Source organism: Rhamphochromis longiceps, linkage group LG1, assembly GCF_057381845.1.
Source record: "Rhamphochromis longiceps isolate RC_006_pf linkage group LG1, R_longiceps_female_GT1.1, whole genome shotgun sequence".
Taxonomy (NCBI): domain Eukaryota; kingdom Metazoa; phylum Chordata; class Actinopteri; order Cichliformes; family Cichlidae; genus Rhamphochromis; species Rhamphochromis longiceps.
The window spans coordinates 7,390,686-7,405,995 of record NC_140557.1 but is presented as its reverse complement, the minus strand read 5'-3'; the positions used below and the strand labels follow the sequence as shown (position 1 = coordinate 7,405,995).

Below are 15,310 nucleotides of genomic sequence, written 5' to 3'. Positions count from 1 at the left end.
ACAATAGTATGCAACTTCTTAAAAAAGGGCTATTCCAGTTATTGAATATGCTTACTTAAAGCCCCAGAGATTTTGACTTAACTTTGCTTTTTAAGGATTTCTTTAGAACATAATGCATTCATGAATAAATAAAGCCAAGGTTAAAAAATGATGAGTTGACATAGAGAGAAAAACACAAATAGAGAAATCTCTCGTGAAAAAGACAAAAAATACTGCTCATGTGGGATCCCAGGCTTTCAAGGCCTTTAATAATCATTTGTAAAGCTATATTTTACGCTGTGATCTGGAAGAGGAAAATTGTGAAAAAACTTTGGAAAAGATATTTTATATATAAGTTAGACCCTGTATGAATAATAAGATGAGCCAAATGCCAAACTAGATTGAGAACTGAACAGCTGGTAAGACAACAAATGTGAAGAATTGCCATTTTCAGTCAGGAATAAAATTCACAACCCAATAACAGGCACAAAGAGGGATTCAGAGACCCATCTGCCTCCAATGCGGGCCCACAGTGAGACGACACTTGTGTAGCTCTGTTATAGGGTATGGTGTGAGCTGCTTCCTACACAGAACAAAAAACATCTCTCCGTAATATTGGTGAGTCCTGCAAGTGTGAGGGTTACGTTTGAAGCTAAATGTCCAAAATGCAAGCCTACAACATGTTTGTAGGGTTATCCCTCTGCTCTGCTGTTTGCAGTGTACGACCAGAGATCAGCATTGTGTCGTGCTCTCTGTGGGCCTGCTCTGCTTCTACCTCTGAAAATAGCACAATAAGGAGGCCTGCTTGAAATAGCCTTGTATCACATCCTGCTATACCACAATTTTATATGCCAGGAGGCGCATATGAGGAGCGCAAGCGTTCGGGGAGCAGCTAAGGTTCATATGATGGACAGCGCTGACAGGCGTAATGATGTGTAAATTACAAGCGGGTCCACATCGCAATGTTCTCCCTGGTGGTGAAAGAGCAAACTCATTTCATAAACACAATGATCACTAAAATATTCATAACAAACAAGGAAACGGGGTGAGATTCCCTTCTCCTACCAGGCCATTAAATTTCCTTTGTGCACGTTAATTAAGTCAACAAATGACTTATAAGATCACAGTGCCACTATAGTGCCTATAGGGCCAGTCTTCTGCATGCGCTCCGACAAATTAGAGGTTTTGTACAACAAAGACAGGAATTATAATGGTATGCGGTGAAGACAATTTGTATTGAGGCTGATAGTACGTAGGGAGCAGTGATAAAGTGCTGTAATAAAATACAAACAAAAGGCAGCGAGACAGATCAGACGAGACTTACAGCTCTTGGAGTTGGAGGTGCTGGAAGAGCTGCCATGACAGAGTGGTGAGAGGATTCTTTGACAAGTTTCTGTGGAAGAAAGAAAAACAAAAGGAATGTTAAATCGAGTTATTTTATGTGAATTATTTTAGGTCCCTTCCTTGATGTCATGTTTGTTCTGCTTTTGTACAATTTCTTCTGTTCCATTTCCGAGGTCTTTTAGTTCCAGAAACCCAATGGCAAAGCTTTGTGGGGTCATTTGGACATTTTTCTCCCCCTTTTAAGCTAAAGGGAAACTTTTAGTCTCTTTGGGTTTTTTTTTTTTTTTGCAATGTTCTAGATTTATTTTTAAACAGATAAAACTGGCATTTCCCCATCAATCTAGAAGCAATGAACTATAAGCACAAGTTTATGCCTTTATAGATGTTTGCAATCTCATCATCCACGACTCCCGCTGAACGCGTACCGCTACTTTGAAGTTTGTTTTTCGCGCTACTTCGTACGGCACTACGTTGCCTGGCGGACGGACATGTGACTAACATACCACTCTTGAACCCCGATCCTTCCGCCAGGCAACGTAGTGCCGTACAACAGCGGAACACACAAAACAAATCGTCTTACGATATGACAAAAATCATGGACAATCCATAGAAAAGCCGCACCTGACTAAAAGCCGCAGGGTTCAAAGCTTGTGCAAAAAGTAGCGGCTTATAGCCCGACAATTACGGTAAATAAAATGTTTTGCAATGTCAAAACAAGTTACAAAATGGCAAATGGCCTGTATTTGTATAGCACTTTTACTAGTCCCTAAAGACCTCAAAGCGCTTTACACATCCAGTCATTCACCCACACATTCACGGCAAGCTACATTGTAGCCACAGCCACCCTGGGGTGCACTAACAGAGGCGAGGCTGCCGGACACTGGCGCCACTGGGCCCTCTGACCACCACCAGTAGGCAACGGGTGAAGTGTCTTGCCCAAGGACACAACGACCGAGACTGTCCAAGCCGGGGCTCGAACCGGCAACCTTCCAATTACAAGGCGAACTCCCAACTCTTGAGCCACGAGCCACGATCGCCCACAAAATTCAACTTACACAATTTTGTCAAGTTTATGGGAGAACCCATTTCTAAAAGTTGCTTTGACACATAACTATAGAGTATAAAAACAGCTAGAGCAAATGATGTGTGTGTGTTATTTTGGGGGTGGACAGTGTCAATCAATTTCAGTCTGAAGGGGTATTCATCTTCTACAGTTCTGACCAACTCCCTGTTCCTGGTTCTGAGAGGCACCCCAACAGCAACCCCCAACTAAAACAGCAACTGCCATACTTTACCATTAGAATTGTATTAGCTAGATGATAAGGCGTTCACCAGATACAGCGCTTTGAGGTCTGATTTCCAGTTCACCTTATTACAAACTGAAGTGCCAAATACTGAATATGAGAAGTTTTCAGTAAGTATAAATGTACAAAAAACAAAAACAAAAACCCAAACAAAACACATTTTCACTTTGTCATTACAGGTTGCTGAGTGTATTAATGGGGAAAACACATTTATTCATTTAAAAATGGATCTGCAAGTGTCCAAAGAACCAAAGAGGTCGGAGTATTTTCTTTAAATAACAAAGCCACATTTTAGTAAGACAAAATTAAACAGCCTAATTGCAATGAGAATCCACATGCCTGTATTAATGGATGAAAATAAGGCAAAGTACTATTGACAAAGAAAAGGGACCAGCCCTGGCTGAGTGGAGCTTCAGGGCTCAGCCAACTCAATAAAAGTAAGTTGACCGCTTTCAAGTCAAATAATTCAATTGACTTAAGGAAACCCTCCGGCTTAGGAAGCCATTAAATTCAATAGCAAACAACCAGAGACTTACAAGTGATTTGACCAGAACCTTGAATTAGTTTAAATATGAACATCAGGCATCTATGAATACATTTATTAAATCATATAACCTCTCTGTAAGGGTTTTAAAATAGCCGTTTATCATAAAGCAGTGTACAACATTGAATCCTATTAGCTGTATATGAAGCATCAAAGTGCTCTATTACATCATGAGAGAATCATTTTATCTGATCATCGTTTTCTTTGCTGTAGTTTCAGAGCAACACTCGCTCAGTGACTCATATATTCTGCACATTATTGCTGCTTTGAACTGATATAAAAGTAAGAGCATCTATAAGAGGAGGAAGAAATGATTTATTCAGTCACAGGAAATGACATGATGTAATTTATGATACATATATTAAACCTTAAAGGAGCAACTCAAAATATAATTCAGCAAATAGATAACAGGTTGATTATCAAAATATGGATACCTAATTAGTAAAAATTTTAAAATGAACAGTTTTCTACATATATCAGTAACATCAGGATTGTATTACAGAGCATAAGACCATTATTAGAATGTGTCTAAAAAACATGGAAATTGTATAAACAGTGTGATATATAATTTAAATAACATAATAAAACAAATAAAATAATAAATAAAAAGTGCCAAATACACACAATAGAGTATGCAGTTTTAATATTTTCTCTCTCTCTCTCACACACACACATACACACTCACACACAGTCTAATATGTTAATTTGTATGGAAGACATTAGATGCTCCTGTATCCAGACGTGTCGCTATAGCAACAGGGAGCTAAGGATGTTGCAGGTCTGACTTATTTCCTGTGATATCACACATGCAATCACACATGCAAACACACACACTTGCAGATTTAAGAAATTTTTACATCTGCATAAACACACTCACACGTATTGGTTAAACACACTTGAAATGTACGCTGATGTGAATGCTCTAAATAGAGGAGATGTGTGGCAGAATATGTAAAGATGCTGCATGAAATTTCATCTCCAAAAGGAAACCTGTGTTCCCAAAGGGGTTGTATTATGCACTGAAAGAATACATTATGGGAGAATGAGAAAGAGAGAGAGGGGGAGAGAGACAGACAGGGAGAGAGAGGCAAAAGGTGGGCGAGCAAACAGCAGCTCATTAGTTGATGCAGAGCAGGGCTGCTCAACACCAGCATCAAATCACACATCCCGAAATAGACACATGTTTAGACCACAGATCTCCAAAAAGGTACATGTCAATTGACAAACTACATCAGCCATACATCAGACCAAAGGCCTTATAATCTAAATACATTAGACCTGAGAGCTCCAAACAAGCAAAGATTTCAGACTCAAAATAGACCTACACCAAAGCACAGTATAAGATTTTGTTGCTTATTTTATATGCTACCCTAAATGGAAAAATTAATCATTGTAATGCAACATGTCATGAAATACCCACCCTTAGCCCTAGAGGGCAGACAGCACTAGCAAAGATCCAATTTCATGCATTAAATTTTTGAAAAATATTTTTCTAAAAATATATAAAATTGCTCCATTTGCAGAATTTTGTTACAGTAATATGCTATGAAAAGCTGCATTTTCTTTGTTTAGTAATATCAACCCAGTGAATAAATTATTTTACTAACTACAATGACAATGTTGGGCCATTTATGACTTCTACAATTTAAAACCTCAGGTATGTTTTTGCTCATAACTCTATTATACTCTATTATAAACAGCAGTTTAAGTCATAATATATGGATGTCTTTAAACCTTATTTTTTTACTTCCATTACTAACTTCAGGTGGAAAAGAATGGCTACACGTGTCCATTCTGGGACAGGATATTGACAACAAGTTAAACTGGAAGACCAACACAGAGGCTGTGTATAAGAACAGGATGAGCAGGCTCCATTTCTTTAGTGGTGGAGATTTTCTATCACTCAGTTGTGGGGAACATAATGTACTTTGCTGTGTTCCACAGGGAGAGTAGACTGACTCTGTGATTGGCTGCCAACTCGACACTTTTGAAGGCACCAAAGTTTTGTCTTTTTTTTTTTTGGATAATCTTGACCACCTTCTGTGGCACCATTTACTGGTCAGGCAGCTGAGCAGCTTCTCTGATTCAGCTCCATGGTGTTCACCACCACTAACCACCACATGGATAGTTCATTTAGATATACAGAAACAAGACTGAAGCTATTAAGCTATGAAAGTAAAGTTATTTTTGACGAGGTTTTTTTGAGATATTGACAGAACTGTGTGGTAAGTCTACAGTGGGGCAAAAAAGTATTTAGTCAGCCACCGATTGTGCAAGTTCCCCCACTTAAAATGATGACAGAGGTCAGTAATTTGCACCAGAGGTACACTTCAACTGTGAGAGACAGAATGTGAAAAAAAAATCCATGAATTCACATGGTAGGATTTGTAAAGAATTTATTCGTAAATCAGGGTGGAAAATAAGTATTTGGTCACCTCAAACATGGAAAATCTCTGGCTCTCACAGACCTGTAACGTCTTCTGTAAGAAGCTTTTCTGTCCCCCACTCGTTACCTGTATGAATGGCACCTGTTTGAACTCATCATCTGTATAAAAGACACCTGTCCACAGCCTTAAACAGTCAGACTCCAAACTCCGCCATGGCCAAGACCAAAGAGCTTTCGAAGGACACCAGGAAAAGTATTGTAGACCTGCACCAGACTGGGAAGAGTGAATCTACAATAGGCAAGCAGCTTGGTGTGAAAAAATCTACTGTGGGAGCAATCATCAGAAAATGCAAGACATACAAGACCACTGATAATCTCCCTCGATCTGGGGCTCCACGCAAGATCTCATCCCGTGGGGTCAAAATGATCATGAGAACGGTGAGCAAAGATCCCAGAACCACACGGGGGGACCTGGCGAATGACCTGCAGAGAGCTGGGACCAAAGTAACAAAGGTCACCATCAGTAACACACTACAACGGCAGGGAATCAAATCCCGCAGTGCCAGACGTGTTCCGCTGCTGAAGCCAGTGCATGTCCAGGCCCGTCTGAAGTTTGCCAGAGAGCACATGGATGATACAGCAGAGGATTGGGAGAATGTCATGTGGTCAGATGAAACCAAAGTAGAACTTTTTGGTATAAACTCAACTCGTCGTGTTTGGAGGAAGAAGAATACTGAGTTGCATCCCAAGAACACCATACCTACTGTGAAGCATGGGGGTGGAAACATCATGCTATGGGGCTGTTTTTCTGCCAAGGGGACAGGACGACTGATCCGTGTTAAGGACAGAATGAATGGGGCCATGTATGGTGAGATTTTGAGCCAAAACCTCCTTCCATCAGTGAGAACTTTGAAGATGAAACGAGGCTGGGTCTTCCAACATGACAATGATCCAAAACACACCGCCCGGGCAACAAAGGAGTGGCTCCGTAAGAAACATTTGAAAGTCCTGGAGTGGCCTAGCCAGTCTCCAGACCTCGACCCCATAGAAAATCTGTGGCGGGAGTTGAAAGTCCGTGTTGCTCGGCGACAGCCCCAAAACATCACTGCTCTCGAGAAGATCTGCATGGAGGAATGGGCCAAAATACCAGCTACTGTGTGTGCAAACCTGGTAAAGACCTATAGTAAACGTTTGACCTCTGTTATTGCCAACAAAGGTTATGTTACAAAGTATTGAGTTGTATTTTTGTTATTGACCAAATACTTGTTTTCCACCCTGATTTACGAATAAATTCTTTACAAATCCTACCATGTGGATTCATGGATTTTTTTTTCACATTCTGTCTCTCACAGTTGAAGTGTACCTCTGGTGCAAATTACTGACCTCTGTCATCATTTTAGGTGGGGGAACTTGCACAATCGGTGGCTGACTAAATACTTTTTTGCCCCACTGTATATGCTTGACTGTTAGCTTAGATAAACAAGTGTAAGAATGTGAGAAGATTGGAAGGCTTTAGTGGCGCTGGTAGGGTGCTTTTTCTTTCTGTTTTGTGGGTGAGCCAGACTAAATGTTTCCCTGTTTGCAGTCTTTATTTTAAGCTAAGATAAATATCTCCATGTAGGTGTATATTTAACAGACTCGCAGCAAAGAAATTAAATTATTTGTCACCATTACTCTTCTTTGATTAAAATGTAATTCATAATGACAAAGTGTGAGCGGAGATGCAATTTATTCATTTATTTTTATATATGGAACTACAATGTGACAACTAAATAATCAGTGGAAAGCAACTCATGTTTTAACTATTAATACTCATGAGCCTTTCAATTAAGTGACAAATATGTTTTAGTTGTTCTATGCTTGCATACATTAAGTAGAAAGGAGGAGAGGAGGAGTGCCTTCTGAGCACAGAGTGAGACCTCCTTCACATCTCCGCCAGGAAGTGTTCTGTTTTCAAAGGTCATCCTTCGCATCTCGACAAGAAATGTCAGCTAAAATTGGATTGGGAGGGGGTAGTAAATGAATTAATAAATATATAAACAAATCAGAAAAGAAGCCATCAAAGACAAGGGAATGCCAAAAGACAGGAGGTGAGGAAGGCCAAGAGCTGCAGAGTGGAGGAGGGAGTGATTATTAAATTAAAAAATTAGCGATGTAGAAAATTAATCTATTTATAAACTAAGCAGCTTAGTTACCAGGCCTAGAAGGCTATACCATACCACCTCCCAACACACACAACCACATACACAGTATATACTATACACTCACATGCACGCAGACTTGCACTGACTAAACTGTAAAACAGCATCAGCATCCACACAACAGCTTTTAGTCACTGAGCCACAAATCATCTCCACTACTTAGACAGCGCTCATTTGAATAAGGAATTATAATTATTTGATTCACATGAAATTTTCATTAGGTTGGGGTAAAGGAGAAAAAAAAAATGTATTACAGCGACGGATGTATCTAGGTGTTAATATTGATGACAGCCTTGGCTCACCCAGCCACAGGGTGACGAAGTGAATGCTAAACTAAAACTGGATGTTTTGCTCCTCTGCAGAGGAGATGCAGCTCCTCCTCCCTCTTCTTTAATAATTCTGTTTGGCACGGATGCCACTGGGAGGGCTAATTAGTGCGGCATTACTGGTAGCTACTGTCTGAGTGTGGGGGAGCTCAGTGGATTGACATTCAGGACCACGCGGAGGAGAACCAGACAGCTACTGAGCGAGATGTCGCAATGGATCAGCAGAACGGACATGATGGAATCTAGTCATCATCTGTCACGCTGAAGAGAAGCTGCTAATTTTTGCTACAGCAAAACATACTAATTGCTTCCTTTTGCAACTGTTCCTTTTTACAGCATTATGTTAATCATAAAAATATTTTCAATATTTTCTTAAAATGTCTGAGAGCTCTTTATTTTATGACTAATGACTGTAATTGCAAAAAAAAAAAAAAAAAAAAAAAACACTTTCCAAAATTTGATGTCTAGCTTTGAAATATCATGGGTGTCAATCTTAAAGACAAGTAGTTTTCCTCAGTGCTGAGATGCTGACATTTTAGGAAAAAAGCAAAAGAAAAAAGTGGACTAAGTTTGACAGCAGCCATATGTAGTTTATGAAAGTGAAAAATGTAAAGGTGGAAGCATTTTAACCTAGGTTATCTCTTCTCTGAAGTGTTTGCTACAGTATCAGAACATTAGCCTCCAGATTACTTAAAAGGCAACTACAACATTACATGAAATACATCAATTCAAACCTGTTCCACTTTAACTTTTATTTAATCCAGGACAAAACACCCTCTTTACCTGGAGACACCTTCATTATTCTGCTGTATTTCCTATGTTGATCCACTGCCTAAGAATTCATTTCTGCACATCACTTGAGCTACTCCTTGAAGTAAATAATTTCCCTAGTTTGCTAATGTTCAACTTACTGCAACCCCAAACAATATCCTATATCTGGAAGGTCACTGATAAAAAGTCAGCTCCACAGAGGAACAGACAACTTTATAAACTGTGCATAAATCTACGCCTTTCCAGCCAGGTGCATGCCTCCACCTGATAATGCTCAGAACTTATTTCACGTCTTTCAGGTCACTTGGTGTAACACTATGCATTTCACGATCCACAGGTTCATCCCAGTTTAAATATACTACATGCAGTCTCGCTGAATGCATCCTGTAATGGGGTACTTAATATAGGTTTATATGCATGTCCCACCATAGCATATATTATGTATCTTAGCTATATTAAGCTACATTCTTATCTACATTCAGGCTGGAATTTTGTGCTTTTGTTATTATCCAGTTATTATTTACCCCCATCACTGTAATACTGTAGTCAGAACTGCCTGCTCATTGACTAGACGATCACGGATCGATAATTTTTATGCTATTCCTTCTACTTTTTATTATTATTTTTTAAATCAGCTCATTAGCAATTTGTACTTCTGTCTGAAAGTGTAATGTTTTTGGTGTTGTGGTCGACTGGAAACAAGCATCAACTAATACACTGGGTCATATGTGTAGCAGTTTTACAATAAGACTCCAATCTCTAACAAGCTTTTTATCTTTAAACAGCACATTTTTGGGATAAAAAGCTTTAAATGTGCTACTCTAATGTAAATCTGTTGGCACTTCTTTAATTCCTATATTTATATCCATTCTGTTCAGGGTGTATGCTGAAGTCATATGAAAACTCAAACAGGTTTCCGGAGCTGCCACGACCCTGAACTTAATCAGTAGTTAAGAAAATGGATGGATGGATGGATCCTGTTTACAGTGTTGTTATTGCACCATCATAATTAGATTTTTTCATTAGATTTTTGTGCAAATGAAAGTGGTTAATATCACAGATTATGAGCCCTAAATGGAAGTCACAATGAATGAAATCAGTATGTTTTGTGTCTAACTTCCCCCACCCATCTCTCCCCTTCATCTCTGTGGCTACAGTTTGTCTCTTACAAGATTAAATCACATAATGTTGTTTTATAATGGTTGATTCTACCAGCTGGAACAATGAATTTCCAATGCACAGAGTGAATATTTTATTCCTGGCTTCCCTTGTGATGTGATGGCCCGTTACTCTACCTTCACACTGCCATACTGTCTGTTTAACTACATTCTCAAAATCTGCTACAAGCTTCCCTCCTGAGATATTTTAAAAAGGCAGCACAGGAGTGGGTGGGTGAGCACATAGCTAACTAGCCATGAGAAGCTGCTAGAAAGGCAGGCCATTACAAGAAGAACATTTATGACCCTTTGAGAGAGTCCCTGTGTGGGTGCCCGTAGGGTTTTGTTGGAATACAAGAACATGGCTGTGGTCCTGGTTTCTATTGTGGTTTATATGTTACTGTATCAGCTCATAGCAACCACATACCCCCCTTTTTCCTTGTTATCCTAATTTGACTCTGTTTTATGCCATGCTCATCTGCCATGTAGCTTGTCATCCTCATAGATCGGACCAGCGGTCCCGTTCTGTGCTCCAGTCCTCATTCTTCATCCAGCACAGTACCATGACTGACTGGAACATGGCTCAGTCTGATCAAGGTGCAGCAAACTGTGCACCTAGTTTTAAAAGTGCAACTAATCTGTCAAGTCGTGGCAGCTATGGTTTAATGTGAGCAGGCTTGCCTCTGTGCCTGTTCTATCTGTAATCACTTACTAGTTGATACTTATTGTCTTTGAGCATCACAGGCTGGTGGTCACTTGCAGCCTTGGTGTGTTTCTGTATCTGCTTGTTTGTGGTTTCGTTAGCTCTCTGTATTCTGTATTGAATTATTACTGGTTACTCTGTAGTTCGATTGAATTGCTGTACTGAGCCACTTGTTTGACTTCCTGGAGAGTTTTTTTGTGTCATGTTCTTGCTAATATAACTAGCAGCTTTGTGAGAGAGGTACAAAGATACTATAGGTCAGAATCAGCTTGTGTTATGCTTCTTATACTTGATGCAGTACCTATCTCAGTCAGGAATATCAATCCATGAAACAATGTCTTTCTTATTACCTCACTACATAGTAGGAAGAGAACTGGGGGCAACTGTGGTTTTATATCCAAGAGAAACAAGTAAATCTGATGTAAAATTACAAATTATATTGCCAAAATGCCCCACAAATTCAGAATATGAAGATAGTACCAAAATATGTGAGATTTCTCTCCTCATTCTTTTCTTTTTCCCAGAGTTCCTCCTAGAAAATGTTTCCCCCCCCCCCCCACTTGTACATGCAGTCCTTGGACAATTTCAGTGAAACCATCACTCCAAGGCTTCAGCTCACCTCAACAGAAAACCTTCCTGCTTATGCTTTTAGGAGTGTCGATATTTCAAAGAACTCATGTTCTCATATGAATGCATGTTGCATATGTACGCCTTGAAGTACCACATGAAGATGAGTTTTCTTGCAGACTCTTTGAGAGCAACAGTTCTTCAAAGAACCTTTTCAGACACATCTGTGATAAAACCTCTACAAAATAAAAGGTCACATCATTGATGATGGTCACACTTACAAAGGTGTTGCTGAGATTAGAAAAACAAAATGCAGCGTTTGTACAAAATGGAGACTAAATAGTACAATAAATAAGATTAGACATGTTAAAAGGATATAAATGATACTAAATGGTAAATGGCCTGTATTTATATAGCGCTTTACTAGTCCCTAAGGACCCCAAAGCGCTTTACATATCCAGTCATCCACCCATTCACGCACACATTCACACACTGGTGATGGCAAGCTACATTGTAGCCACAGCCACCCTGGGGCGCACTGACATCACACCTTTAAGGTGCACTGCAGATTTATCGCTAAGTATAAAACCCATTTAGTAACTCTTAAACATGGTTCAGCCCACCACAATCTGATAAACAGATTGCTATCTTGACCGAAGTAGCGCGCGCACGCACACACACACACACACACACACACACACACACACACACACACACACACACACACACACACACACACACACACACACACACACACACACACAGAGAGAAAAACAGCAGTGAATGCAGGTTTTACTAGTCAAATGAGCTGCTGTGATTCTTAGTAAACTGTGAAAATCACTTGACCCAGACTGAATGCAGCATACTCATGCAAATACTTTTCATGACTCAGTGATTAAAAATATATTTTTTTCAAATTAATTTTTTAAATTCTTCTCTGCTGGTTATATTTGACTTGCATTTTAAGTTCAATTCAATTCAGAAAACCCTCAAAAATCAGATGATTATCTTCGGGCAAGCACCAGTCAAAAGTGGGGAGGACAAACACCCTTTTAACAGGAAGAAACAGGGAGGCTTAGGCAGTCATCCCAGACAAATGGCTGAGAGAGTGAGGGGAAAGAGAAATGGGGGAGCATAGGAGACAAGACAAGAAACAGTAGTCTTCATCCTCGCTGACTTTATAAAAGACTATTTTCATACTTAATATCCAAAAGATCCCCGGGTTGGAAGAGAAATAAATCCCTGGGGAGGTTTGCATCAGAAAGGACATCCGGCACAAAAATCTATGCCACATTAAATATGGGGATCCATCTGCTGTGGTGACCTCTTGCGGATAAGAGAGTGACCAAGAAAAAAGCTACATAAATATTTGTGTATTTAAATCTTGATCCAGCAAGACCCAAATCCCAAATGCTTAAAATTAGAGATGCTTGAATACCTTAATAGCTGAATTTTGTAGACATCAGAAAAGTGTGGTATTTTTTAAAAACACTGGTTTACCATACAGTGGTAACATTATTGTAAACAATAATGTAAAGAAAGGAGGACGCTCATTTGTTTTTTTTGTTTTTTTGTTTTTTTTTTTTGATTTCCCTAAAGTTCCCTAAAATGTTCTTTTACCCTTTAAATAAACCTTTAACTTTGTTTGCTTTTTGACTCAACATGTCATTGTAAAAAGCAATGCAGAAGCTGACAGGCTACTCAGTGACTGTCTCATTTGTTTACAGTAATTACCCAAATGTCCCAAAATCAATGAGGTAATGATTTATTAATGCCAAAATGTGGGATGTAATTAAAATAGAATCATTTGCACAACGCTAATGCTGTCTGTTTTTTTACCCCAGCCCTCCGAATCCCACCCTGCCTCTCCATCCTGTCTCCACACACACACACACACACACACACACACACACACACACACACACACACACACACACACACACACACAGAAAATATACTTGTTTTAATATCTTAGTGAGGACATCTATTTAACACAATAGGGCACACCAGCTTACCTCAACCCCACCCATCAAAAACACCTAAACCTAACCATAACCTAATTGTAACCCTGACACTAAAACCACATTTTGAGCCTGAAAAACACCTTCAAAGCTGGTGGAGATGGGCATTTTGTCCTATAAGTGAGTGTTGGTCCCCACAAGTATAGTAGAATGCCAATTTTGTGTCCTCACGAAGATGTACACACACATGCATACACACAAACATTCAGTTCGTGTAGTATAGTCTTTGCACTAGAAGCAGCAGAGTGCAGCCACAGTTCAGAGTCCCCAGAGAAGCTTTTGGGGGCAAACTCAGAAGAAAACATTCACCTGTCATAGCTGGTAAAAGTTTTATGTACTGGCTATCCTCTTTTGAGCTACTCTAGCTTATGATATTTCCAAAAGTATCAGGTAAAATCTTAGTCTTGGTATAAATTTTCTGTATTTTCAAAACATCACAGAGTGGTCTACTACCAATCTAGCATGAAGTTCCTGTAAATCATTCATGAAAAAGAAGAATTCATTCCATGATGTAGTGTCGCCTGTGCTTCAGTGAGACAGCACTTGTATAGCATTACTGATAAAAGAAGCAGAATGAATGGGCTTAAAATCTCCCTCCTTAGGCAGTTCAATCATTGAAAATACAAAGCAAGGGAGTGAGTCCCATAAAATGTGTTGGAGGTACCGTATGGAATTCATTTCATCAAAACAGCCAGAGAGAAACTTCAAACAGCCACCACTTCATTATAATCGAGAATATTATTCACCCCAAATCTGCATCAAACATAGGTAAGGATGGCTCTGGGGAAGAGGGATAAAAATAGTTGATTCTTTAATCTCAGAAAAATCCTCTGGTTGGGGTATATGTGTGCATGTGTTGCACTAATCGCACTGCACTGCTCCTCTCATCTGCTTTTAAACCTGTTTATTCCTCCTCCACATCTGACCCGGTTAAATAACGTCAAACTGAGACAACTATTAATGTATCCCTCAACAAGGTACGTAACTCTCAGCTGTTTTAGTAAGTCCAACCGTTTGTCAAATGTATAATAGCAGCTCAGAGTCTGTATTAAGGCTGTACTGGGCAGCCTCTTCAGCAGATATATGCAATCTAATGTGAAATAGAGTGGTGCAGAAAAATCAGCCTGCAGCTAGCCATCATATTAATACAGAAAAAAACGCTTGCGGGAACATTTTGTGCACCATAGGTCTAGCAGGTAAGCAGCAATCAGCTAGTTTCAGGTAATCACAACACAACTGCAGATATTCTGGATATCACTGAACCCAACAAACAAACACTGTGCTGAAAGAAAAAAGGGGGAAAAAAGCAATTGTTAGTCTTTCAGTTGCCAAGCTAACATATTCTAACCACAAGTACAAAATAAAAAGTGACTGCATTTATTTTATATTGGTTTAATCAATGCTTTCTGGCTTGGGATTATTTGTGGATGAGAACACAGACTCAACTATCATGTCTACACACCCAAAAACAGTTAGCTTGGCAATAAGGCTAGAAATGGAGCGAGGCTCTGCCTTAATGTATGGTAATACTTCACCAAGGTTGTTTGATGATTATAACGCACACAAGTAAGTTATTGCTCCAAACTAAGAAACACTCAAGCTTAAAATGAAAAAGTTAATTAACTTTGACTTTGAACAACAAGACAGAATATGTTATTTAAAGATAATTAAAGAGGTGTATGTAGTCAAAATTGGGTTTTGGATTGAGTTATTGTACAAATAACTGTTTTCTTCTGCTTTACGTCAACTGGCTGACCGTACCTTCATTTAATGTTCAGATGTGAGTAGTGCTATTAGTCTTTTCCTCTAATTTAATATGATGCTTGATTTGGTGGTTTACCAAAGTCAGCAAGCTTTATCCTCTCTGAAAAGCTGTCTTTATAAAATTTCATGCCAGTCGTTAACTTTTGAGACACATCTGTTTAAAGATGTCTGAAATTCCCTTGGGTCCACCATGTAGACTGGCTGAAAATCATATCCACACAAGTTCTTTCATGGAAAAACCCC

At 39.3% G+C, this 15,310-nt stretch overlaps 1 protein-coding gene across 1 annotated transcript in view; it reads right to left on the bottom strand.

Moving 5' to 3' along the window:
• The window catches only part of ntrk3b (neurotrophic tyrosine kinase, receptor, type 3b), a 236,294-nt gene that overhangs the window by 130,578 nt on the left and 90,406 nt on the right, over window positions 1–15,310 (bottom strand). Inside the window, exon 4 of the mRNA XM_085419039.1 lies at window positions 1,304–1,372. Coding sequence (XP_085275165.1) covers window positions 1,304–1,372 — 69 coding nt within the window. The remainder of the gene's footprint in view (window positions 1–1,303; window positions 1,373–15,310) is intronic.